Source organism: Notamacropus eugenii, chromosome 4 (genome assembly GCF_028372415.1).
Source record: "Notamacropus eugenii isolate mMacEug1 chromosome 4, mMacEug1.pri_v2, whole genome shotgun sequence".
NCBI lineage: Eukaryota > Metazoa > Chordata > Mammalia > Diprotodontia > Macropodidae > Notamacropus > Notamacropus eugenii.
The window spans coordinates 50,457,638-50,484,755 of NC_092875.1; the positions used below are offsets into that span (position 1 = coordinate 50,457,638).

Genomic DNA, 27,118 nt, shown 5'->3' on the forward strand with positions numbered 1-27,118 from the left:
CTTCTCATAGGAATTTCCCTACTAGTATAAAAACAGAGGTGTGGACAAAAACCAAAACCCAGCCTCATGCTTCCGGTCTGAATCCAGGGTGTGCTCGTAAATGTTTAACAACTGGCAGGGTGGCAGGGTGCACACACGGGACGCACTTTCAAGTTTACATTGTGAACTTTGCTCCCATCTAATCAGTAACAACACCACATCAAGCCCTGGGTTGCAGATGTCTCCAGTGTCCCAAGAGGAGCTTCTGACAAATAGCTCCAGCACCTCTGTGGAGTGACGGTGGTGTTCCTGATGAGGAGGCTGCTGCTGCTGCTGCAGAATCCTGCCTGCCTTCCCGGGATGGGGTTAGGTGGGCAGACACGAGTGCGGTACTCGTTAGAAGCGTTAGGACCTGGGCAGATCTGGCCGGACCTGACCGGTCTTAGACAGCCATGGAGAATGGGGTTGGGAGCTCCTTAGGGCAGGGAAGGAGGGTCCTGTGGGGTGGGACCCCTGGGGTTGGTGGATAGGGTGGGTACACTGGGCCGGGTTCCATTGGACTGGGAGGGGCAGAACTGGCTCCAATCCATTTAGCGGGCTGGTCGGGTCCCCACAACTGAGGGAGCGAGGCTCGAGTTCGCGTGCCTATTGGCATTCCTGTACCTCGTTGAACTTGTGGCTTCGGGAACTTGGAACGTGCCCTGGTTGCTTGGTTCCAGTTTGGTTCATTGGGAGCCTCCAGCTGTCTTCGCGGTCTCCGAGGAGGCGGATTTGAAGTACTTCAAGGCTTCAGGGCCCGTCGACTCTGGCCCTGCTTGTCCGCTGTCTGGCTAAAGCAGTGGCCCAGGGCGATCCGCCAAAGCTTTGACTAGAAGTCAGGAACCTCGGCCCAACTCTGGCCCTCCATCCCTGGTTCTCAGCGGCCATGGCTCAGGTGAGACTGTGGAAGCCCCGCGATCCTGCACTCCCTCTTCCCTGGCCTAACCGCCTCTGCTCCGCGGCGTGATGGAGGCCCAGCGCTCAGAATCACAACTACCCTCCCAGCTTTTTCATCTACTCTCCTTGAGGGGGGCCACGCTCTCCGCCCTCGGGCTCCGAGAGGCCAAGATAGCCCAGGCGCCCCTGGCTCTCTGCAGCACGCCTGAGGCAGCAAGGCCACCGCCCGGGCGGGAGGGTCCCACTAGGCCTTTCATACTGGCTGAGGCCCCAAAGTTCTCTCAGTTACAGCTTCCTTGTATGTCAAATGGAAAATGTATTCGTAAAAAGCAGTCATAGTGTCTATGTGCCAGGGATGTGGTGAGGATAGGAAGAGATGAGCTCTGGAAAGCGTTAGAGCAGGATGTGAATGCTATTAGGATGTTTTCAATGTAGTGGCAGCAACAACCACTTTCAAATCCAGTCCGGGCTCTTCTTCACTGTATGACCTTGGAAAGGTCACTTTGTTGAGGTTTAGGGGTGCCGAAACCCTGAAATAGCAAACCCTCCCCTCCTTCCTAGAGGAATTTGACTCGAACCGTCCTCCATCTAAAGTGAAAAAGAATTTATTAAAGATCCACTCGTAGACTCTTAAAGAATCTGAGTGTTTTTGACATACAAGCAGGGCTAGATGGAATCTGAGTGCCTTCATGGAGGCAAGATCGAGCAGAAGATCCAGAAAGACTGTGGGAGGGATCTAGCGGTGGTCTGGGGTGCCTTAGAGAGGCTCTTGAAGGGGTAGCTGGGATGACTAGAGGTCAGACGCCAGGAATGGCATTTTGATAGGACTGAGGATGGGAAGTCTGAAGGCTACCTGGAGATAACAGACTATGGAGGGCTAGGCTAGGTTAAGGGTAACCGAGATTTCTGCCTACTGATAATGGAAGGCTTGTGGCCTGAAGCAAACACCTGCTTCTGAGGCCTGACAGTGAGAAATAATTCATTCAGGCTTGGGAGGGGTGAAGATAAAAGAAATAATTTGTTAAGAGCCAGCCATGGAGGGTATCTCCTTGGATAGGCATACCACACAATGGTGGTTGTCCTTCCTTCTGAAAAAGGACCAAAATGACATCACTATGCTGGAGTCAAGTTTCAGTGCATCAGACTGTGGCTGATCAGATTGACACAAGTTTGGAATACTCTACCACAGATTGGGCACAAATAGTTTCTGTGAACATTTGGGGTGGATACTCTAAATTTGGGCATCCTGTGTTTCCTTTGAGCTGTTTCAGTTCTGCTTGGCTCATAGAGTACAGCACCTTCTCTGATGTAGGCATTCCAGGCTGAACGGTCCTGTGCCAGTGTTTTCCATGTCACACAATCAATTCCAAAGTTCTTGAGAAAGACCTTGAGAGTGTCCTTGTATCACTTCTTCTGACCACCATGTGAACACCTGAGTTCTTCATAAAACAGTCTTTTTGGTAAGCCTATATCTGGCATTCAAACAATATGGTCAGTCCATCAGAGTTGTGCTATCTCAAGCAGAGTTTGAATGCTTGGCAGTTTAGGTTGAATAAGGACCTCAGTGTCTGGTACCTTATCCTGCCAGGTGATCTTCAGAATCTTCCAAAGACAATTGATACTGTCCAGGTTTCACAGGCATACAATGAGGTCAGCACAATGGCTTCAGTTTGATAGTCAGTCTGATACCTCTTCTCTCCTGTACTTTCCATCATATTCAATTTACACCTGCATCCTCTGTTTATATGTACTCCTTCTAACTGCCCTAATAATGAGAAAATTCTTAGGAGTTACAAGTATCATCTTCCCAAGTAGAAATGTAAACAGTTTCATCTTATCAAGTTCTTTTTGATTTCCCTATTCTGTTTACCTTTATATGCTTCTCTTGAATCTTGTATTTGAAAGCCAGATTTTCTATTTAGCTCTGTTCTTTTTATCAGGAATGCTTGAAATGGAACTTTCTCAGTTTCTTTGAATATCAATTTCTTTCCCTGAAGAATTTTCAGAATAAGAATTGCAAGCTATTAATCACCTGAAAACATGCTCATTAGTAATAAAAGAAATGTAAATCAGAACGACCCTGAAGGTTTTACCTCACTCTGCGCAAATTGGTAGTGATAATGTTTAATATAAAATTTTGGAATAATCTCTTTGTTCTCTCTGAAGCAAACTCAGAGAGTGCCTCTTCATCTGTCGGTGGGGGCCAGCCAAGGCTGACTCTGCATTCCTTGGGAGACCTTTGACCTGGGACACTGTCTTGAGTGATGGGACTTTCCTTTGTGTCTTGTTATCTATAGACACATACTTTGTTATGGCATATTAATGGTAAAGAAAATATAGATATCTTAGGTCATAATTTCTATTGAACTTTGTTTGCCCTTTCCTGTGTCAGTTATCTGTTTAGGGCAGGAAGCCTGCCACTTACTAGTGGTGGGATTTCCTTACTTATCACCAAGACATATGTTTACCCAGCCTGGAATCCCAAGGCCTGACTGACATTGCTTTGTTAATTGTCTTGTCTTACTGAATTTATGATTTGTTCAACTAGGAGAGTTCCTTCTCACGGCAAAATGTATATAAGCCAGAAGATTTCTGCACTGGGTAGCCAGAACATTTCTGGCTCCATAATGCATTATGTTACCGTTGTCTTTAATAGGGAATTGATTAATTAATTAATTAAATCATAAAATGTATGCATTTAGCCTGTTGCCTTTTCTTTAACCAAGTTTTCAGGTCAACAGTAGAGATGACAAAAATTGAGAACAGTCAATGTTGGAAGAGTTGTGGGCAAATGACACATTAATGCATTGTTGGTGGAGCTAAAGCTATTTGGAATTATGCAAATAGTGACAAATTATCTTTACCATTTGACCTAGAGCCCCCCTTAGTAAACCTCCCCAATGAAGCCTCTGATAAGAGAAAAATCCTCAAATAAACCCAAATTTTTATAGCAGCATTATTTCTTGGTGAGATCAGAGAATAATATGAGGTAGAGCTAGAATGTTAGTCCAGAAGCATGATGAAGGATGGGCTGGAGGCAGGATAACCTATTAGGAAACTATTGTGGCTAAGTCAGGAAGCATTTATTAAACATGTGCTGGTGTCAGGTACTGTGTCAAGTACTGGGTTTGCAAAGAAAGGCAAAAATTTTCTCTGCCCTGGGATCTAATGGAAGAGAGAGCATGCAAATGACTATGTACAAACAAGATAGAGGACCAATTGGAGATCAGCTCAGAGGGAAGGCACTGACATTAAGGTACACTGGAAAAAGCTCCTCCCCAAAGATTGGATTTTAGCTGAGACCTGAAGCCAGAGATTTCAGGAGGCTCATTTGACCTCATCTAAACAAACTCCATACTCCTTTATCTTGTCACGTTTCTTCATATTTTTTAAATTAAATTTTTTCAGATAATGAAAATACAGCTTTTTTCCTTCCTACTCCCTCTTCACTTCTGCCCCTAGAAAAAGAGAGATAAACTAAACCCTTATAAAAATATATAGTCAGTCAAAATAAATTCCCTCATTGGCCATGTTAAATAAATTGTGTGTGTGTGTGTGTGTGCGTGTGTGTGTCTCACAGTCTGTACTCTGAGCTAATCATTTCATTTCATCACTATTCCCCTGGAATTGTGGTTGGTCATTCCATTTGATAAGAGCTGTTGATTTTCAACCCTTAAGTTTTGATGCTATATAAATGGTTCTCCTCATTCTGCTCACTTCTTTAAGCATCAATCTATACAAATCTTCCCAGGTTTCTTTAAAACTTCCTTCCTTCTGTTAGAGATTCACTTGACACACGAAAAGGTATCAAACAAAATTTATTAAAGTAGAATTCAGAGGAATTGAACACTTTGACCAAAGCTGACTCCACCCCTCTTCAGGAGGAGGGAGTGCCTTCTACATTCATTATGAACAGGTAGCTTCCAGGTGAGGCTACAGGAAGGCTACAACTTGTTTAGACCAATCCAAGCCCCTTTATAGTGTTCTGAATTTTTAACTCCTTGCCCCACCATCCACTGGCCATGTGACTTCATGTTCCCCTCTCTGATAGGCTTTCCCTCAAACAGCCCATTAAGCCTTCGCACAAGTTCCTGACCTCTATCCTGACTGTGCTAGGTCACAACTCTGTAGAAACCGAACTTCTTCCTTGTTTCCCACAAACTCCCCCCTTTTTCTCTTTATCAAAATTTCTGTTTCTACACCTGAATCCAATCAATACCTCCTCACTTTCTTTCCCCTGAGTATGGGAAGTGAGCAAAGTTGACTGACGAATTGACAAATTACAAGGGGGCAGTCCCCCTTCATAAGTAGAGATACAGGGACTCAAAAGAAAAAGTCAAATCAATGAATTGTCCTTTTGGAAGTTCCATCTCATACAGCAGTCTGGAGAGGAACATCATCTGATGCAGTTTTCTGATCTGGATGCTTGTTCAAGCTGTCTTCAGCACAGCATCTTCTTCCCTTTATCTTCCTGTAGAAATCCAGATGTCCACTCGCCTACAAAACTGACCTTGATACAATTTTAGATTTCCATTCCTAAGCCTTATACCCTTATCATTGTTACAAAATCAAAATTGGAACTTTGGCCAGTTGTCACGTTTAAGAAATTCACATTAGAACTCAGCTTTCACATTTTACATTAATTCACTGTTCATTTCCCCCATCAGGATGATGAGATTTCACTAAGGAGTTAATAACAGGTTCCAGTACATACATAAATACAATAAATAATTTTTTTTAACACAGCACATGTCACATAATAAGACAATTCCACCTTCTGGTCATGTGATGCTTCTTTTAAAGCATTTACAAGACAGATCATAAACCATTCTTCTTTTAACATTAACCAACTGAGACAAGAGTAATATTAACTAAGTATGCTAACCTTACATGCCCTCAATCTGTCTCCATGCTCTTACTAAGAATGAAGGGACCCTAACTTATTGTTGCTGGTTTAAAATCTTAAGCCTAATAGCTTAATCTTTGAACAAAGCACATACTTTTCCCTCTCACTATGCCCTATCAATCCAATTCTCCAGGTTACTGGCCACTGCCATCATGACCATCCCTTGAAGCCCCTGGGGTCACCTCTAAACTCCTTCCTTAGTCCTCCTATAAATCAGAACCATGAAAGTGCTTAGACTCCATCCACCTCACTTACATTAGCAACACAAATGCTCAGATTCCCTAAAAGTCTGCCCAATATTGAGAAACCTTAACATACTTTGACATTCTTTATCTGGAAGAAGGCTTGGGTTGAATTCATTTGAGCCGGACCCAACATGTTGTTATTTTTGGGTCCCAAGCATCCCTACCTTCAACAATTCCATACAATTACAATTAACTTTAAATCTCAGTCTTGTTCTATGGAACAATGATTCAACATCACACTTATGCTTTTGTTTCCTTTCCTTTATCTAATTATTTCCATAACATTTAGAAAAAAAATATCATATTCTAGGGATTTTATCTTTCACCAGACTATACAAGAGTGCCAATTTAGCCAGACTCAGAAATAGTTGAGTGGGAAAACATTCCTTGTCAGAGGAACACAATGAGGAAACTGAGCCAAAAGGATCCCATGGAAGGCTGAGGACAAGATTGTCCCCTGAGACAAACTTCTGCTTTAATGGTCACATTTTTCTCTGAGTAGTAGAACACAATTAGTAATGGTCCTAGAGGTTTTTGCATCAGATGGCAGGTTTCCTAATCAGGACTTACATCTTAGATCTTAAATTTGTCCTTAAAGCCAATCACTAGAGATCATTTATCACCAAAACAAGTTCCTTATTTAGGAACTCCATATACAAACAGTTAAAATCAATTTGATACACCTTACATAGATACTACAGCTTTAACAAAGTGAGTTCCCCCAAGTCTGAGGTGCCACTGCTTTCTAGCCTCAGATGCTATAGCTATTTGGGTGATGCTTTCAGGACTTTCCAGACTTAGGGGCCCAGGGTGGGGCTGGTGCCCCTCCTTTCCTTTGACAATAGGAAAGTGTTAACATCTTTTCTCTGAGCAGCTCTGAGTTCAGATTAGACCTTAAGAAGTCCTTCTGTAATAATGACTGGACTTTGAAAGTGAATGAGGAGACTGCCATGAGGCTGTCTTAAATTTATCATAGAACTTCCTGGAGCCATAAAATTCCTGGTCTCCTTTATCTTTTCCCTTATCTTTCAACTCCCATAAAACCTTTATATAACAAATTAGCTTACAAATGTAAATTTGGTAGGCCTTCCAAAGTCATGCAAAAGATTTTATAGAACATTTCTTCATACAACAAATATTTTCCTGTCTTAAAACCAGTTTACAATTTATCACAAAATCCTCTTGAACCTAATTGACAAAAATTACATGAAAAGATTCAAAACCAAGGCCTTTGCATAATTGCCAAGTTTTCTTTCACAAACATATTTTTGTAAATATTTGATTTATAGCAAAAACAATTTCAGTTAAAACTTACTTCTTAATGCCAAAAATAAAATTTTTAACATACTTAATACATTCTTACATGGAACAAGCTTGAAAATCACGCCCATTTATAAAAATCCATGTATGTATACGCACATATACATACACATATATGTATATATATACTTATATTTTCAAGCATTCTCATTTTCTCAACTGGAATTCTACAACACAGAAACTCTTACACAGAATTCATAACAGCTTCTTAACCAATCTGTCATTCACTTAACAATGCAATTCCTAATGTAACAACATTTAGATAAATTACTTTTTAAACAAAATATATGTATATACACACACATTATATATTTAAAACTTGAAACAACCTATCATCCATTCAGGTGAATGAATTTCCACATGACCTTGTACATAAATTCATCTGGGCACACACTATTGCCTGATAATCACTTAATATAACTTTTTTCATTACAAAAATTTGCTATAAAAGAAAAAGAGGGACAATGTCCTGTATCTTGGAAGGAAAGAAATCTCGGTCCTTAAGGATTTTTTAGCACAGATGGAGAGACAGGCCACGTACACGTGAAAGGTTACTGATAAGTACCTGATGAATGGGGAGCTTAGTGTACGGCAGGTCCCTTGTGAAGAAAGTCTTTCAGAACATGTTACTTTGTTCTTCTTTATAAGATTTACAAATGATTTAAAAGTCAGTGCCTTCATACAAATAAATCTTTAAATGTAATAGAACTTTCCCCCATAAAACCTCCCAGTGGGCACAGTGACTTCCCTTTTGTAACTGCAGGGCATATTCCCCACACAGTTTGTCTTCATTTCAGTTGGTTTCAACACAGGGGTAGGTTATTAAGACTATATTTGCTTGGGGATAACACAAAATTTTCCAGTCTAGAGTTTTTGGTAAAGTGCTGGATGACCACTGTTCTCTCGTTGTTGAATCTCTTAAAGGTGGAAGGGATTATTATATCATGAAAAGAACTGTACATGCCAGAAAGTTTTGCAGAATTTTAGACTGCTAAATTATGTACTGTCTTTACAATTATCCATCAGTAACTTTGTTTCTTGAATTCACATATTACTTTAGTTTATCAATTGATCAACCAATATTGTTGAGTAACTATTATGTGTAATTTGCCATGGAGGGTTTTATGTTATTGTAACATTAAGTTATTTTATTTTTACAGCATCTCTGTGAGGCAGTTAATATGTAAGTGGAAATGCTAAAGTGTGTCTTTACCCTTATTTTAGGGAAATGATACTCCTCTGCATTTTGCTTGCAAATTTGATAACACAGATATAGACAATGTAGTTTTTTTACACCCTGGTATTATAAAAAATCCTAAAAAGAGATATTTACAAACTCATGAAGCTGTAAGTTAACCATTAAATTTAATAATTAATTACAATATTATTTATTTGTGAACCTGACCATGAATTGTGTTAGGTATGTGAGACTTTTGCTCATTGGTCCAGGAGGACATACACTGGGCATTTTCCATTCTTGGTAATTGATGGCACTAATGTGCTCATATTCTTGTCATATTAGGTTCTGCAAACATTTATGAAACTCCTCATGTGTTCAGGTGCTCATCGAGGTGATATGTGTGGGTATGGAAACAAAAAGCAGCCTCTTCCCTCTGTCATTCAGTCCGTTAAGCATTTATTAAATGCCTCCTCTGTTCCAGGCACTGGGTTAAGCCCTGGGGAATGCAAAGAAGTGGAAAACACAGTCCCGTCTCCTAAGGAGCTCACTCTGTAATGGGGGAGATAGCAAACGAACAATATACATATATGTGTATGTAATATATGTTTATGTGTGTATCATATATGTAGAATGGCTCATGCTACTTTGCACCTGCAGCATTCCTTGGTTTTATCTCCATGGGACAACATGCCCCTTCCAGGATGAACTCATCACTTGTAAACTCTAACATCATCCTGCTAAGTCCACCTCTCGCTCAGCCATTTTCCCCCTCTAATTGGAGGGTTAGAGGAGGAGGACCAAACTCCTCCTGATGCCTTTTTTTATGAAGGGCAGAAACTGGACTAACCCCTCACTCCACTTTGCATCTGCTGTTCTGCCTGGTTTTGATTCTAGGGAACAAGATATCTCCTCCTGTGTCTCTTCCCCCTCCTCAGGATGGCTCCAGAGGAGAAAGTGAAGCTAATGACTTTGCACAGCCTTCCCTCACTGAAATCCAGTTCACTTGCATGTCATGGCATCATCGTGATATCATGCTCCTCTTTGAAAATGAAGGACAAACAACAATTGGGGACCCAACTGGCCAGTTGGGCAACACAGCTGCTTTATTTCTTTTCTTCCTTCCTTTCTTGCCTTCCTTCTTGCTTTCCTTCTTTCTCCTTCTTTCTTTCCCTTCTTGTTTGCTGAAACCTGGCAAGATATCTTGGGATTTATAGGCTAGATTTCTTTCTTAAGGACCTTGCCTTAAACTCAGATCACTCTGTTTCTCATTGATTGGCCAACAGTTGTTCCCAGCCCAATCACCACCTGGTCATTGTTTCGGCCCTGATTGACTCAGAGGGAATACAAATAGCAATTGTTTCAATTTTTGCCAAAAACCCTGAGGGTCTTCCCCTCCCAGATTGATTTTTACTTAGCCTTAGACTTTAGTTTAAAAAGACCATAGTCTCCCACTTCATCCTAGGTCATCTCCAGTCATCCTGATGTACATCTTGCTTCTGGACCCAGTTGGTTCCAGAGGAGATAGTGAGGCTGATGACTGCACAGCTCTCCCTCACTGAAATCCAATTCACTTACATGCCATAGCATAGCATCACCTCCCTGATGTCATGTTCCTCTTCAAGAATGAAGGACCACTACCACCATCTAGTGTTTCAGCATTCTTTTTTTTGATAGGAAATATCTATGCTGTCAGGGTATGAGATTTCTGTCATCTAAAAGTCTTGGCCAGAGTGAAAAAGGAAGAGAGCAGGTAGGATTGCCTTTGGGAAATTGCAATTTCTTTGGTGACCTTTTCTTCCCAGAGCAAAAGAACCCTTTTTGAATAGCAGTATTCTGCCAATGTTGATGGCTGCAAGGCATGGAACACAATGGTCTCTAAAGCCTGGAAAACAAAAGGGCAAAAACATAGAGGGAGATGGGGTAGAAATGTGGGGACAAGCTGCCCCACAGGACTAACTAGAATAAAAAAGTACCAAAGAATTATGACTGGAAGCTGGATTGGTCATGTGGTGAGGATGGCATGTGCACAGTCCAAGAGGTCCACCTGTGTCCTCATGGGCTTAGGAGAAAGAGAAGAAAGCCCGTCACATGTTGGCATCACCCTCTGGCAGACCTGTGTGTGCACAGATTTGGCCTCAGTTCTTCATCACTCCAAGCCCAGTGCTTTACACCTTGTGCCACCCAAGCTGTCGCAGGAAGACCTAAGTTCAAATCCCACCTCAGACACTTCCTAATTGTGTGACCTTGGGTATGTCACTTCACTGGTGTATTCCCCAGAAAATTCTATAATACAAGTTCCCAGTGAGCTGGACCTAGCTCATACACATACAATTCTCTCAACTGATGACACCACAGATCTAGTGTGAGAGAACCAAACCAGCACTCAAGTATTTCTCTCTTTCTCTTTTGTTTTTGTTTTAAACGTTTTAGACCTGAAAGTTTGGTTAAAAGAGGCAAACAGTCTAGTTGGCATATAAATTCATATTGTTTCTTCCCTTAATGCTAGCTGAAGCTAGCGAACATGTATGTATGTACAAGGAACCAGAATGTGAATTCTGACTGTCTGAACAAAAGAATGAGAAGGCTTAAATCCATTTAATAACAATCCCAAATCAGTACTCAAATTTGTGATCTCCATATATGTTTTACCATAGTATGAGAAAGGAATTTTCTTCATTGAATAGGAGGTAAATACAATAAGATAAGAGAGTTGACAAAGTGCCAGTTGAAATTACGACCCAGGATGTCTGTGTTTTCTTTGCCATTAACATGAGATTACATAGTATATGCCCATAAAATGTTAAGATAAGACAAGTCCCCCTATTCAAGAGAGTGCCTGAGGTTAAGGTCTCTTATTCTGGTCAGCTTCATCTTGCCTTGTTGATACAGGAAGAGGCATTCTCTGAGTTTACTCAGAGACCAAAGAAAGCATATCTGTTAGGCTGAGGGGCTTCTCCTGGCTTATTAGTTCAGACTGGGGTTCTTATTGAGGTTCAAATGAGATTAAATGATTATCAACCTGAACAGTAGCCCACAAAAGGGACAAGTGAACAATGAAGTTGTGGTGTTGTATTGAAGTGGTTTATGGTGTTGATTTCCCACAGATAAAGCTGACTTTGCATCAGCGAGATGTTCAGCTGGATGCCCTGCAGCAGGAACACCTGGACCTCATGAAGCAGCTCACCCTGAGCCAGGAGACTCTGCACACCCAGGAGCAGGCTTTCAGCGAGCTGCAGACCCGCCACGAGGAGCTGCAGGCCAGGTTGGAGGAGCTCCAGAGAGATGTGGGCACCAAAGACAACACCCTTCCAGTTCTACAGAATGAAAAGATCATCCTGGAGGAGGCATTGCAAGAGGCCTGGGCAGGCAAGGAGGAGCCCAGCAGTTGGAGGTGAATGCAGATGCCACCTCAGCTCTTGGAGTAGCTGAGGCAGGAGATAGCTGCCAAATGCAGCCAGGTGAGGAATTCTTTGGGAGACACATGCCTGGGTTACAGAAAGGTGCTTACTTGGTAAGATTTTTTTTTAAGCTTATATACAAGTTTTCCTTGGGGAAGACACAATGTTAGAGCTCCCAATGGGCAGAGATTGGGTTGAGAGGAAGAGGCAGAATTTAGGGAGGCCCTGTCTGCCGGGCCACCTTGGAAGCCACTGAGTCGCCTCCTTGGGCTGCTTGGCTTCTGGCACAGCAGCCAGACATTGGCAGCTACTTCTTTTTAGGAACAGTAGCTTTCTTCTTACTCTTGTTATTAATATGTATAACTATGTATAGGGTCAGATACACATGGGTGAAGCTGTACTACTTACTTGACTTTTGAGAGAATTATCAAATTGTCATGTGCATTAGCAGTTTGAGGTGCTTTACAAAAGGCACTATGGCCTCATGGGAGGACCACCATACCGAACATAGAGAGTTTGGTTTCATGTCTAACTTGTACTAACCCTCTGTGACATAGGGCAGATTCCTTCATACCTGGGAGCTTCAGTTTTGTTATCTGAAAATAGTCAGTAAACACTTAATAAGTGACTACTATGTGCAAGTCACTGTGCTAAGCCCTAGGGATACAAAAGGAGGCAAAAGACAGCACCTGCCCTCGAGGATCTTCCCGTGTAACAGAGAAGACAACAACAAAACAAATATGCGTGAGCAAGCAATACACAGGATAGACAGGCAATAATTAACAGAGGGAAGGCAACAGAGGGTTGGGGAAGGTTTCCTGGAAAAGTGGGATTTTAGTTGGGACTTAAAGAAAGACAGGGAGGTCAGTATGTGGAGTGGAGGAGGAAGAGTGTTCTGGGCATGGGGGAAAAATAGAAAACTCCCAGAGCTGAGAGATGGAGGATCTTGTTCTTGAAACAGTCATAAGATCAGTGTCATTGCTTCAATCATTGGGGAATAAGGTGGAAGGAGACTGGAAAGGGAGGAGGGGGACAGGTTATGAAGGCTTTGAATGTCAGGCAGCATTTTCTATTTGATGCTGAAGGGAATAAGGAGCTTCTGGAGTTTGAGGGTAGGGGGAACAAGGGGTGACATGATTGGATCTGAGTTCTAGGAAAATCTTTGGACTGAATGTAGAGGATGGATTGGTGTCAGAATGGTGAGAAGTTGGTTTTACTGTATTTGTTCATTTGGTAGCTATGGCCAGACTAACTAGGGCCCACGGGGCCAGTCTGGAGCTCTTCTATTTCATCTCTTAAACATCACTGGTGTAGTTCAGAGAACAAAGAGGAGAAGCATGTACTTGGTGATTTGGCAGGGAATGGCTGATGAACTAAAGCTTTGACTGCAAAGTCTTCCCCAGGTCCTCTGTCCCCGCTGGAATTTTAGGAACATGAAGCTTAAATCTATAAACCACTAGTTCCAGATGTTGTCCTCCTTCTTATTAATGATAAATGTGGAAGTCTCCCCGATGCTTTGTTTTGACTTGATGATTGTACCTTAGCTCCATCTCAGGTATCAGAGCATCTCTGTGAAACATTTTTGGGTTAGAAAGTGGGGAAAGCATTCTGTCTGTCTTCAGGGTTTGCAGCACTGTAGGGGGTGACGGGAAGGGCTTATTAAGCACCATGTCTGGCTCAGTGATAGAGATATAAAAACAAAGAGAAGTCCACTAGGGCATCTAAAATACGGAGAGAAAAGGAGGAATCCATTCTAGGCACAGGGTCATCCTTGTAAAGGCACAGAAGTGGAATGTTGAATTTGAGGAGCCAGCTAGTAGAAAGCAAAAATAAATGAAAGAAGGATGATGAGAATTAACCTGGAGTAGCAAGTGAGAGGGGGACTGTGGAAAGTTCTCAATGCCAGGTAGTAGGATTGATTTATTTTTATCCTAGAAGCATGCAAATAATGCTCCAATTAAAGATGTTTGAGGAAGAGAATGACATAACTATACCCATGCCTAAGAAAGATGAATTTGGCAGCACTTCCCAGCCTTGGATGAAGTCATCCCACTGATAGTCATGTACCCCAAGGCAGCCAAAGGAAGAAAAGTCATATATGTAACTATTTACAGGAACACTTTTTGTGGTGGCTGCAAAAACTGGCAATAAAGTGGATGCCCACTGATTGGGCAATGGATGAACAAATGTGTTGTGTTAATGTTATGGAGTAGCATTTGGGCTCTAAAAATAGGAAATGTAAAAAGATTTGTATGAACTGATGTAGAGCAATGGAAGTGGAGTCAGGAGAACATCATACACAAGAACTCAACAGTGTGGGTAAAAATAATATTTAAAAAGCATTTGAAATTTACTTATTAAGTGCTATACCAATCAAACTACCAAAAAACTATTTTATAGAGCTAAAAAAACATCAGAATTTATCTGGAAGAAACAGTCCAGAATATCAAGGGAATTAGTGAAAAGAAATACTAGGGAAGGTGGCCTAGCCCTACCAGATCTCAAATTGTATTATAAAGCACCAGTCATCAAAACCACTTTGTACTGGCAAAGAAATAGAGAGGTGCCTCAGTGGAATAGGTTAGGTACACAAGATACAGTAGTCAGTGATTATAGCAGTCTACTGTTTGATAAACCCAAGGACCCCAGCTTCTGGAATAAGAACTCACTGACAAAAACTGGTGGGAAAAGTGGAAAATAGTGTGGTGGAAAGTGGGCATGGACCAGCACCTGACACCCTATACCAGAATACCGTCCAAATGGGTGCACGATGTAGGTCAAATCAAAGTCAACTGCAAGTCATGTCATCATTTTTCTGATGTTATGGTCCTCTTCGAAAATGAAGGACAAACACACACATACAATGTAGGTATAAAGGCTGATACTAAAAACAAATTAGACTAGCAAAGAGTAGTTTATTTATTGTCAGATTTATGGAGAATGGAGAAATTTAAGACCAAACAAGAGAGAACGTTATGAAATGCAAAATGGATAACTTTGACTACACTAAATTGAAAAAGTTTTGCACAAAAAAGCCAATACAACAAAAATTAGGAGGAAAGTAGAAAACTAGGAACAAATTTTTACAACTAGTGTCTGATAAAGGCCTCATTCTAAAATATATAGAGAACTGAGTCAAATTTACAAGAATACAAGTCATTCTCCAATTGAAAAATGATCAAAGGATACGAACAGGCAGTTTTCAGAGGAAGAAATTAAAACTATTGATAGTCTTATGAAAAATGTTCTAAATCACATTTGATTAAAGAGATGCAAATCGAAACAACTCTGAGGTACCATATCACCCCTATCAGATTGGTTAACATGATAAAACAGGAAAATGATAAATGTTGGAGAAGATGTGGGAGAGCTAGAACACTAATTCTTTGTTGGTGGAGCTGTGAGCTGATCCAGCCATTCTGGAGAGAAATTTGGAACTATGCCCAAAGGGCTGTAAAAATGTGCATATCCTTTGACCTAACAATACTGCTTCTAGGGTTGTATCCTAAAGAGATCGTAAAAATGAAAAAGCATCCCACATGTACAAAAATATTTATAGCAGCTCTTTTTATGGTGGCCAAAAACTGGAAATGGAGGGAATGCCCATCCATTGGAGAATGGCTGAACAAGTTGTGATATATGAATGTAATGGAATAGTATTGCACTATAAAAATGAGGACCAGGCAATCTTCAGAAAAACCTAAACAGTATTTGAACTCAAGTCAAAAGTAATGACTAACATTAGTTTTACAGGACACATAGTGAAACACACTTACCTCCTTCCAATAGAGAAGCAAGGGACTGACGACAGGTGTGGAACTTGGCCTATGCTCTCAGTACTGCCCACTGGGTTTGCTGGTTTATTTACTTGACTATTTATTTTTTACAAAGCAAGGTTCTCTTGCAATGGATGGTATATTGGGTAATGACTAAAGATATCAATAAAACTTTATAGATGTCTATTTGTGGAAGATTGGAGAAGGGGATGGCTGCAAGCAGGGAAACCAATTAAAAGGTTTATGGAATAGTCCAGGTGAGAGGTGATGAGGCACCAAATAAGGTTAGTGGCCTTGTGAGTGGAGAGAGGAAAGGGATGAGAGAAATCAAGTGAACAGGAATTATCCAGTGATTGAACCCAGGGTTGAGGCAGAGGGGAGGGGAGGGCTAGGATTCTTCAAGGGTGAAAGGGAACCTGGGAGGCTGGAAGGATAGGACAAGGTAGATGGTCTTTGACATTTATTTTTTCGTGCTTGTTGTGGCCTTTAGATAATAGTTCTTTGGACTGAATGTCTCCCTGGATCCCAGGGGCTGGTTTAACAGTGTATATGTATTTCCTGTCCCAGGTGGAAAACCTGCAGCAAGAAAACATGACTCTGAAAAAACAAACTCAGAAAGTGAAGGAGCAGTTTCTTCAACAAAAGGCAAAGTGATGCTCCTCATCAGTTCCTTCAAATGAAAGTAACAATGGAAAAATTCATATTCATGGAATACACTTTGTAGATAGAAGCATTACTTTGTAGCTTGATTTTTCCCTTGACTTGTTTTCTTAAAATACATTTATAGACTTTATCACAAGTTCCCCCTAAAAAAGTTGTTTATAGAACTTGAGCATGGAAACTACTGAAAGAAAGATTTTTAAATTAGAAAAGTCACCTTAGACATCCTATTCTAAGAACGTTGTGTAATTCTATAATTCTAGTATGTCCTAGAAGGTAATGGTGGAAGTGTACTGGAAGGATGCAAGTTCCAAGGACTAGCTGATCAGAGAATTGAAGACCACCAAGAAAAGACTGGACTTGGAGATGAGAAATCTGAGGCAGGAATTAATCAAACTTCAGGGTGAATAGATCTGTGGAAGTGGAGCATTCCAAGTTATGGGAGGAAGTTTCCAAGTCCAATGGCAAATGATTAGCCTCAAAGGACAGCTGCAGCTGGTGCAGAGAGAAGGGGATAAAATGGAAACACAGTTACATGCTTGATGGTACTGGAAGAGTTATCTAATGGGGATTTTTAACTTGATTGTTGAGGCTACCAAGAAGTTTTTCACCAGCATTCTACTCCTTGGCTCCTCCAAAGTGTCTTCTTTTAAGAATAGGTCCTCAGGGGTGAAGCTCTCAACACTGGAGGTAGCAAGTATCCACAGGAAATACTTCAACAACTGAGACAGCAAGTAGCCCCCAAATAACACCTTATCAGCTCTGTATATGGAGGTGCTCATGTAGCCTCCAGTGCACCTGGAGTCACAATGTTCACTCCAGTTCTCAGACCTCTGTCCAGATAGCATCCCCTACCATAAAGCAGGCCACAGAACAAACTGAAAGATGGTTCCCTTCCAAACCTCTCACATTGTGTATCCATCTCTCTCATTTTCAAGTCTTTGCAGTTTCACAGAGAACAAATGGTGTCTCTTACAGAGGGGAAACAACAAGCAGAACAAATGCAGCTAGAGATAACAAAGTTAGTATGGCCCTGAGGGTGATGGCTTAGCCCCTCAGGGCCTGCTGCCTGGATGAAGCACCCACAGAAGTGTAGATGAGCACATGGCAGTGTTCATGTGGCTATGGTTTCATCACAAGTAGTTTTTCTTAATATTGTGCTATATGTGGACCAGACACCTATGCCTACCTATATATACATAGTGATATTTAGGTGTGTATGTGTAGCCCTCTACATGTGGAAATGCAGACACATACATACATGCTTTAGTGCTTTCATGATTCTGTCATCTCATGTATGAAACCCTTCTCTGTAAATATAAAATCTCATACCACATATACCTTTTTATTCTGTGTACTTGTTATATCTGCTCATATATAAAAATCCTTGAAAAAGAATATAACCTTCTCTAGGTTTTGGTCTTCTTACCTTAACTGTGTATGCATCATTTGTTCTCATGCTTGTTAAATATATACATGTCCTTGTGAATCAGGAAAAAGTTTACAAGCCCACAAGACTTTTATTAGCCTGTTCTTCTGCTCAGAATATGTACAAACCCTAAAATGAAGTTGGCACTTTTATATTATTCCAATTTGGGTTGGCACCTGTTTGTCAACAGGCAGTGTGGGCCTGGTCCACCTTAAAAAAATCCGCAAGTTAGGATAGTCCAGGTTGGACCAACTGGGGATCTGTTACTTGCATTGTGAAAGGTTCCACAACTCTACAAAAGGAATTGATTGAGAGCCCCTGTAAATGAAAAGCTTCCCTAGTACAGTTAAAGTTCATCTTACCAAAATTCTGTTTGTGCCCTGTTTTGGGGTAGCCATTCTGTTTCACAAAATAGCACACTATAACCTGCAGGTAGAAATGGCAGAAGGTTAAATTCATCCACCCAGACATTATCTTTTAGATTTCAAATCGTGCTTTTTAATCAGAGAATGTCAGACTCAGAAGCTTTAGACTTCACCTTTCCAATCCCTCCTTTTTCGTTGAGGACCAAAAAGACCAGGTGACTTGGCCAACTCATGGCATGCTGCCTGTGAGGGATGCTTGTAATGGAAGGGGAGGACCCTACCCCATATTTGTTCTTTCTTTTCTTAAATTATCTTTTAAAATGAATTTATAATTTTAATTTTTAACATTTAACATTTTTATTTTAACATTGACCTTATTTTTAAAATTTTGATTTCTGAATTCTCTCCCTCCCACTTTTCCATCCATTTAGCAGTCAAGAAATGGAATATCAGTTACACATGTGAAGTCATGCAAAGTTTATTTCTATATTGCACATGTTGCTTCCATGATCTTTCAGTGACACCATACACTCTCTCCAACCTGCCATGGAATATGAATTGATTTATTGCTATGATTCAGGGGGAAAGTGAGCAGTATTTTTGGTTTGTAAGGAGAGGGAATTTTCCCCTAATTTCACAGGACCCTTCCCAAGGTCCTCTGAGAAGAGGAAAATGCAGATTGAAACCGTGGAACACCTTGCAAGTCTTATCATTGATTTAGTGAGTCACTTTTTGTCACTTCCTCTCTGGGACCTTGGCCTTTATCATATTGTGACAAGAGTTAGCTCTAGAGGCCTGCTGAAGTTCCTTCCAAGCTCTGAGATGATATTAAGCTAAACATTTTATTTCATTTCCATATTTGATGGTTTGTAGGCTCAGATTTTTTCTTCTTTTTTCTCCTTTACTTTGCTCCAGGATCATTACAGAACACAAGGAAAGGATGAAGTGATTGGGTTCAGTTCTGACCAATGCCCAGAGGGAGATGAAGGCCCAGCACAAAACCTATGAGAAAACAATGGGCATCCTGAGCTGCTTCTTCTAGGAAGCCCTCACTGCCAAAAAATCCTCAGAGGCAAAATCTACGAAACTCAGAACCCAGGTCACAGAGGGAGGAAGCACCCAAGCTTTAAATATGGGCAGATGTTACTTTCTTTCTCCCTCTCTCTCCCATGTGGAGGTGTGAGCTCAGAGTGCAGGTGTGGTGGGGAGACAATCAATTGCCACCACCCCCCAGACCTCAGTGTCTTCATTTGTAAAATGAGGGTGTTTCTAAGGTTCCTTCCAGCCATAATCTTATTTATTAGAAAGATATAATTATTTTTTCCTTTAGAGAACTTATTGGTGGATACATTAGGGAGTCAGACAAAAGGAATCTTCACTTGTATGTTTATATCTTACAGACTGAGATGGCTCAAGAGGAAAAAGTGAGACTGGTGACCTTGCACAGCCCTCCTTCACTCAAAACTAAGTCAAGTGCAAGTCATGTCATCATTTCTCTTATGTCATGGTCCTCTTTGAAAATGAAGGACAAACACAACCTGTGAGTAGACAAAACTGCCTAATAGCTGGGTATTCCTTCCCTTCCCTTCCCTTCCCTTTCCTCCCCTCCTCTCCCCTCCCCTTCCCTTCCCTTTCCTCTCCTCCTCTCCCCTCCCCTTCCCTTCCCTTCCCTTCCCTTCCCTTTCCCTTCCCCCTGAAAACCTCAGACCCCATGTACTCTGAAGCCCTTGGCTTCAACAAGGAAAGATCCCTGCCCAACTTCCACTCAATGGCTGGTTTCCGACCCTCCTGCCTTAGAGTGAATGTCATTAGTAACAGTTTCTCTTCCAAACAAGAACCCGAGGCTCCTGCCCCTCCCAGCATGATTTATTTATTTATTTTTCTTTTCTATTAAAGGGGCCATCCCCCTGACTACTTTTTAAAGAGGCCTGTTCATTGAATGGGCATTACCTCACTTTAAGGGAATACTTTTAAAGGCCTCAGCCTAAAAGGCCAAGATCACCCATTGCATTGTGGGCCATCTCCTGTCATCCTGATGAATATCTGGTCACTGGATTCAGATGACTCAGGAGGAGAATGAGAGACTGGTGACCTTGCACAGCCCTCCTTCACGCAAAACAAAGTCAAGTGCAAGTCATGTCATCATTTCTCTGATGTCATGGTCCTCTTCAAAAATGAAGGACAAGCACAACCACAATATGACAGACTAAACTACCACTTCAATGCCCCATCACTTTCTTGCTTAGGATACACTTTGTTGGGGTGACCCATAGTGTTCAGCAGTCTCTACTGCCCCACTGCTGTCACAGGACCCATGAGAGGCCTTGTGCCTACTTTTCAATATGGTGATCTTGTTTATAACACACAGTATAGGCCCCTCCTGTGAAAGGAGTTGTCTTTTTCCAGATTTCAGAACTCTTCTGTGTCTTTTACCAATCAAGTACAAAAACTGTGCCCCATGGTTTTATTTGTTACCATATGAAAATGTACATGATTTGAGTAAGTAAATTTAAACCCCTTCTCAACAAAACTTCTAAGAAAATGTAGTAAAATATTTGTCACGTATGAAACATGTGCAAGTGAGCAGAACCAGATTCTGCCCCTTCAAAGTACTCTTTGAAGGAAGCAAACATGTTGAGTGGTTGTTGTCATGTGCCCTCATGAAACAGCAAGCCCTGAACTTGTGCCCTCTGTCTTCAGGAACGACTCCAAGACCTGGAATCAGAGCTGCAGACTATTGGTCATAGTAAAATGGTGCTGGAGAAGGAGCTCCAGGAAGTCATCTAGCTGACCAGCCAAGAGGTGGAAGAGTACAAGGAGAAATCACAGAGCTGGAGGATGTGGTGGTTGTCTCTGCTTTTTCTTGGGGGAGAGAAGGTAAAGGATGCTGTGGGGATGGAGAGTGGGGAATGGCAGGAAAGATGGGAGGGTGTCTGCGGGTGCTGCAGTAATATGCTGGCTAGTGATTGCATTTTGTGATGGTTTAAGTTGCTTTCTCCAGATCTTGTGTTCTAATTCCATGCTTTAGTGTTGCTGACTATTGTCTGGCATTCTCTTGGGTAGAATTCTATTCATGCAAATTCTGTACATCTGTAACACACTGTTGGTGCGGTCTATTGCCCTGAACACTGCTCTTATAACTATTCATAAGAATATTTTACTCACTAAAGTACACAACTAAGTCAGGTCACAGTGAGCCTTTATTGTGATTTCTCCCCAGCTCCAAGAATCTAGAGGCTTTAAGAGGAAGATAAAGCATCTGGAAGAGTTAAATCTTGAATTAGAACATGAGTGGGAAAAGCTGATGGGTCTGGGACAGTCCAATGCAGCCCTTGGGGAGCATACCAGCATCTTTGAAACAGCATTAGCCAAGAGGGAAGCAGATTTAGTGCAGCTGAACCTGCAGGTATTTGGAGCCTTGTGCTAGTGGGTTGGTTGTCAGGGATCTTAAAATCAAAACATAGCTTTCTTAAGAGTAGTTAGGAGTGGAAGAAATTGGCAGTCATTCACAAGCAGAATTACTGTTTCTTCCTTTCTATCCTTATTGAGACAGGATTTTCAAAGTGGAAATGAGAACATTTCTCCTTCTTCCATAAGGCTATAGTATAATTGGTGATTTTACTCAAAAAGGTTTTCTTAAGGAACAGCTTTCTTCTCTAGGATCAAATCAACATGGCTGACTCATGGTTTTTTGGGGTTTTTTTTCATGTTTGCTTAGAAAAGCAGAAGTTGTTATTGTCTTGGTCATTCCTGAAGGTCATTCCTTAGCTCCTTTGTTTGGAAGCTTGTCTGGTAAAAATCATACTTCACATACTGGGGACTTGGCCAAGCAGTCCAATAAGAACCACCCTTGCTTGAGAAGGCTAAGCCATAGCAGTAAAGTCTCTCCATCCTGTAAGCTCAGTAGTCCATTTTTATAAAGTTTCTCTGGAAAAGCATCTAAGTCTCTTCACAGAGACTCAAAATGCTGCATCTTTAAATAGTACATTGAAGTGTCCAGGGTCCTGCTGGAAGCTGGTGCCAAGGAGAGCCTACAGCTCCCACCCTAAGGTCTCCTGCTGTGGCAGTGCTGTCAACCTCCCATGCCCTGGGTTTTTACACTGACTGTGCTCCCCCAGACACCTGACAGGGCAGCACCCCACCCCACTTTCCTCCTGTGGTCTAGGTCCAGGCAGTTCTACAGCGCAAAGAGGAGGAAGATCAGCAGATAAAACAGCTCGTTCAGAGCTTACAGACGGCACTAGAGAAGGAGAAGGCCAAAGTGCGCAGCCTCAAGGAGCAGGTACATGGGTGCTCAGGTGTATGTGGATGGCTGTGCCTGCTCCTGCTGCCTCTGATTCTCAGACCAGACCCCACCTGGGTCCATGTTGGCTTGGCACCTGCCGGAACTAGAGATACTTAATACAGAGATGGGAGTGGCAAAGCCATTTCTCAGCCTCCTTCAAGGAGTATGATTTAAAAGCCCTTTTATCTACACCAGAAGTAAAAAGGTCTGTTTAATGCTTGTTTATTTCACAGAAAATGCACCTTAATAGGCTTCTTGGCCTGCCTCTTGCCTCCCTTTGCCACCGGTGGCTGCAGCCAAGGCCAGTGCTGCTGGACAAGACTGCGGTCATTTCCGAGCTGCGATCTTGCAGCTGAGTGACGTTAAGAAGGAACTGCAGGCCAAGTACCAGCTTGTTCAGAAGCTCCAGGCAGAAGCAGATGGTCTTCAGTGAGTATTGGCCAGCCAAGCCGTGGATGGAGTCAGAAAGACTCAAGTTCAAGTCTGGCCTTGGGCACTTACTGGGCAAAGCCCTCACCCTCTGTCTGCCTCAGCTTTCTCAGCTCTAAGATGGGAATGATGATAGCACCTACTCCAGTGGGGTTGTTGTGAGGATCAAATGAGATGATCCTTGTAAAGTGCTTGGCATAATGCCTGGCACAGAGTGGGTACATAATGAATGTCAGCCATTTATGGTATTATTGTTAATACATCTCAGTATCTCCTGAGGTTTGGAAACCAGAGGCAGAGAGCATAGTGTCTTTACAAGACTGGGTCATTATCGGTGCAGACTTTCCTGATCTGACCAAGCTTACCCTTGGACTTGATCTCTATCTAGCACTGGGCTGTTGGGTAGGATCAGGAGGAGCAGCCTGGGTTCAGTTTGGCCCACTTTCTAGGCCAGCTTCAGAAAGCCTCTTTTAGCTGATCCAATCGATAGGCAGAGTTTCTGCAGCAAAGGAATGCCTCGGTGGCATACTTGAGTGTAACTAGCAAACGTGTAATAAATCACCCTTAAAACAGATCTGGGGAGGTCTTTCATAAATTTGAGATGAATTGCTATAATTCACACATCTGAAGTAAGTATATCAGTAAAATAATGGTGAAACCTGACACAACCCATTGGATAACTAACAGTTCCTTATGATGCCAGAAGTCCTTCATGGAAAACTCTTCTCTTCTCATTCATATCTAAGGGCGGTTATACTGAAGATCACAAGTTTTACAGATGAAAATAATTCCTATGAGTTACCATATGTAAAGTGCTTTGCAAACCTTAAAATGCTATATTAATGGTAGCTATTAGTTGGGGGGGGCATCAAAATATTGGGCGTTGTACTTGCTGAATTTGGGGGCCCTCCTGGCAATAACTGAGTAACACTATGCAGAATTAGAAAGCTTGGGTTTGCACATCTGTATCACCATTGTCCCTCTCTTCCTCCCTCCCTCCTACAGTCTCTCTCTGTCTGTCTCTATAACATAGGCACTAATAACACGTTTGTGTTTCAGAAGAAGGAAATGAAAGAAGAGATCAGTTCCAACTCTGTGACTCCCTTTAAAATTCCAGACTGCCCTGTCCGTACCTCTCTTCTAGAAGAGCTGCTCAAGCCTCCACCCATTGTGAACAAAGAGCCACTCAAGAACCTGAGCAGCTGTCTCCAGCAACTGAAGTAGGACCTTTTTGTTTATCATTTAATAAAGAAAATGGAATCTGTTGGGAACATGCTTTCATGTCACTTATACCTCATATTCAACAAATGGGTCTGCCAGGCTAAAATCTCCTCCTTTTCTGTGTCTCCATTCCATACTGCTGCATCTCATAGGATGACAGACGTTTCTGAGTTGAACAGGTTCACGCAGGGACTGTCTCTTCCAACTCCCACCTTAACAAGACTCCCAACACAGAGTTGGCCCCTTGCTGCCTGCTAAAGGATTTCAGACTCAGTCAGTGAACAATGTAGAGGAAAATATCCTTTGTATGTAGAGGAAGTCCTTGGGTACACTGCTTACAGCCCCAGGGCCTGAGGGCCACTGATTGCACAGGCCAGATCTAACCCCTGTCAGAAGACCTCCCCTCCTGGGGCAGCCCTGGCCTGCATGAGACAGCTCTGGTCACTTTTGGTTTTTCCACTCATCCATCCTTTATTGAATACATACTCTGTGTGTGCACTCAGGATTCAGAACAGGAGATATTCACAACTTATGAGAGTCTTTTAATCTTCTTTAGTATATATGATACAGATATTACAGAAAGACAGACATATTTAAGTTTTATAGGGATTCAAAAGAAGGGAGGCTGAGTTGGACCCTCCTCAGAGGAGTTTTGGATTCTACTGAGCAGAGACTGAAGGTAAGGGCTTCCAGGCAAGAGGAAGAGCCTGAGTGAAGGCAGGACCAAGCAGAGCCAAGCCATGTGAGACCAGCTGGCCTTTGTCTCGAGGGGAGAGGCTTTGTGAATCAGCACCCAGAGGTAGAGCCATCTGGGTCACCCTCTCCCTCACTGGCATGCCTTCTCACTGGCACTGCTTTCTTCCTCTGCAGGTCAGGTCCATTTTAGGCCACATGAAGTGGTGAACTACTCCAAGAAATGTCCGATGGGATCATGAAGAGTTGGAGAAGACTGAACACTACAACCTTACATTATTTTGTCCATTTTTCTTTGGTTTTGCCAGTTGGGTGGATACCTTTGAATTGTTTTGTTTGGCACATCTTTGATTATGAGAGAAGTGGAACAAAAGAAAAAACTTTCACTTTTCAAAGCTTCTAAAAAGTTTTTAACTACATTGAGGGAAAAGAGGGAGATGAAACAAGGTTCATGACTACGGCTCCAGGTGGATAATATTGAGACCCAAGAGGCAACCCGTCTTCTTGCAATTTTGTTTTCTTTGCCAAGGAGAATTCTCTTTGGACCAAAACAGCTGGTTAAGAAGATGATGCCTGAGTTAAGTAAGGTCCCTGATTGCCTTCGATGACCTCAGGGCACCAGGCACAATTGAACTCTCAAGATACTTGGAAAAATAAGGTAGATATCCCTGGTGAGGCCACAAACAGGGATCTGGGGAAAATCATGGAGCACAGGAGAGGATGAAAGGAGGAGTAATGTCCTAAGCTTAAAAAAAGGGAAGAGAATAAAGTCTCCAATGAAGAATGAGGAGGTTGACTCTGTTACTGAGTAATTATAGATCATGCTATTAAAAGTGTGGATAGCAGATTGCTAGAAAAGCAGGTGGTGGCCAGGAAGCATCAGCAGCGGTTGCTAGCGTTCCTAATGTCATTCCTAGCTCATTTTATCACCCTTCCCAGGGTTATTAGATTGCTCAGCAAGGGGAACGTTGTGGTTATCGTTTACCTAGATTTTAGCAAACTCAGTTGACCGTTTCACAATGTTTTGTGCATCCTGCTTGTCATTCCTTCTTTGGTACACAACATCTCCAAGAAATACTGTGGATCTTAAAGATTCGTAAAACCATTCATCTCTCTGGAGGGTGTGACAGCTGATTTTTATCTTGTCATAGGATGTGAAAGTGGCTGTTACTATGTTTGGTACAGATTTAGGTCCAAAGTGTAAAGAGGTCCCCAAGAGAGATGCCCCAAGGTGCATACTAATAGGTATAGCTGGGCAGTTGTGAAACTTGCCATGTTGTTCAATTGACAGTATCCATTTTCTATACAGGTGAAATTTCCCTATAAAAGCAATAGTGAATCAAATTACAGATCTGTACATCTGGCATGGATGTGTATGGACACTTTGAAAGGTGCTAGAAAATGTCTTGAATAGATGTCATGGAGTGAAACCATCCCATTATTAAAAAGAGATGCCCTGGAGCCTCACTCTAACCAGAACCCATGTAGGATGGAATTGGATGTAGACCCAAGGTTCTCATGCCTTCCTTGTGCAAGGGAGGTTTGTGAGTGGAGGTAACAGAAGCCTTTTGTTATATCATGGTGTGAGAAACAAAAGAAGTAATTCTGTTTCCACAGGATTAAAACTACTCTGAGCTTTGAGTAACAACAAGATGTACCTCAGAGGTGACTGGTTCTAATCAGAGTTGTGACTGAGCAGAACCAGGCTTCCAATCAGGGAAAAGGTGAGAAATTTATATGCCTGCTTAATGAGCTGTTTGAGGGGGAACATATCAAGTAAGACAACATGAAGAGGATGGGTCAGGAGGTTGCATCTAGCCAATGGAAACGAGGGGAAATTTGAACTGGAAACAGCACAAAAAGCTTTGCATTTGTCTGGGCAAGTACACTCCATTAGCGGGCTACTCATTTGCAATGAATGTAAAATAAATGTAATGAGAACTTTCCCGGCTTCACAATGAATATTTTCTCTCTAGAGCAAGCATGCTTCTCACAATGGTTTCACCTCAACTGTGGTTCCTACGTATGGTCCCAAAGATCACAATTCAGGGGGCTCCAATATTCTGAATAGTTTTCAGTTATCTAATCAAATATTCATTAGCAAATCAAAATAAGCTTCATATACCTGCAAAGCAATTATTCATGCATACCAATTTGTTCAATTTTTTCCCTCAGGTTGGGACTTTTGTTTGTGGAATAATTTGAGGATAATGTGACACCATGTACTCCGAATGATATCTTATACAGCATGTTAATTAAAAAACATTTAAATGTGCATAGGAATTCTTAGGTTTTA

The 27,118-nt window shown here is 41.9% G+C and overlaps 1 protein-coding gene across 3 annotated transcripts; it reads left to right on the forward strand.

Annotated features, from left to right (window-relative positions):
- LOC140499419 (golgin subfamily A member 3-like) lies at positions 1-27,118 on the forward strand. Of its 3 annotated transcripts, XM_072600806.1 has the most exons (9): positions 1-913; positions 11,671-12,024; positions 19,595-19,734; positions 20,895-21,071; positions 21,415-21,600; positions 22,360-22,476; positions 22,713-22,908; positions 23,968-24,128; positions 25,000-27,118. In XM_072600806.1, exons 4-7 carry the CDS (start codon positions 21,033-21,035, stop codon positions 22,833-22,835), a joined length of 465 nt encoding a protein of 154 aa, XP_072456907.1. In that variant the 5' UTR covers positions 1-913; positions 11,671-12,024; positions 19,595-19,734; positions 20,895-21,032; the 3' UTR covers positions 22,836-22,908; positions 23,968-24,128; positions 25,000-27,118. The 3 variants fall into 3 exon arrangements, with proteins under 3 accessions (XP_072456907.1, XP_072456906.1, XP_072456908.1); XM_072600805.1 differs by having other exon boundaries at positions 23,968-27,118; XM_072600807.1 differs by having other exon boundaries at positions 24,026-27,118.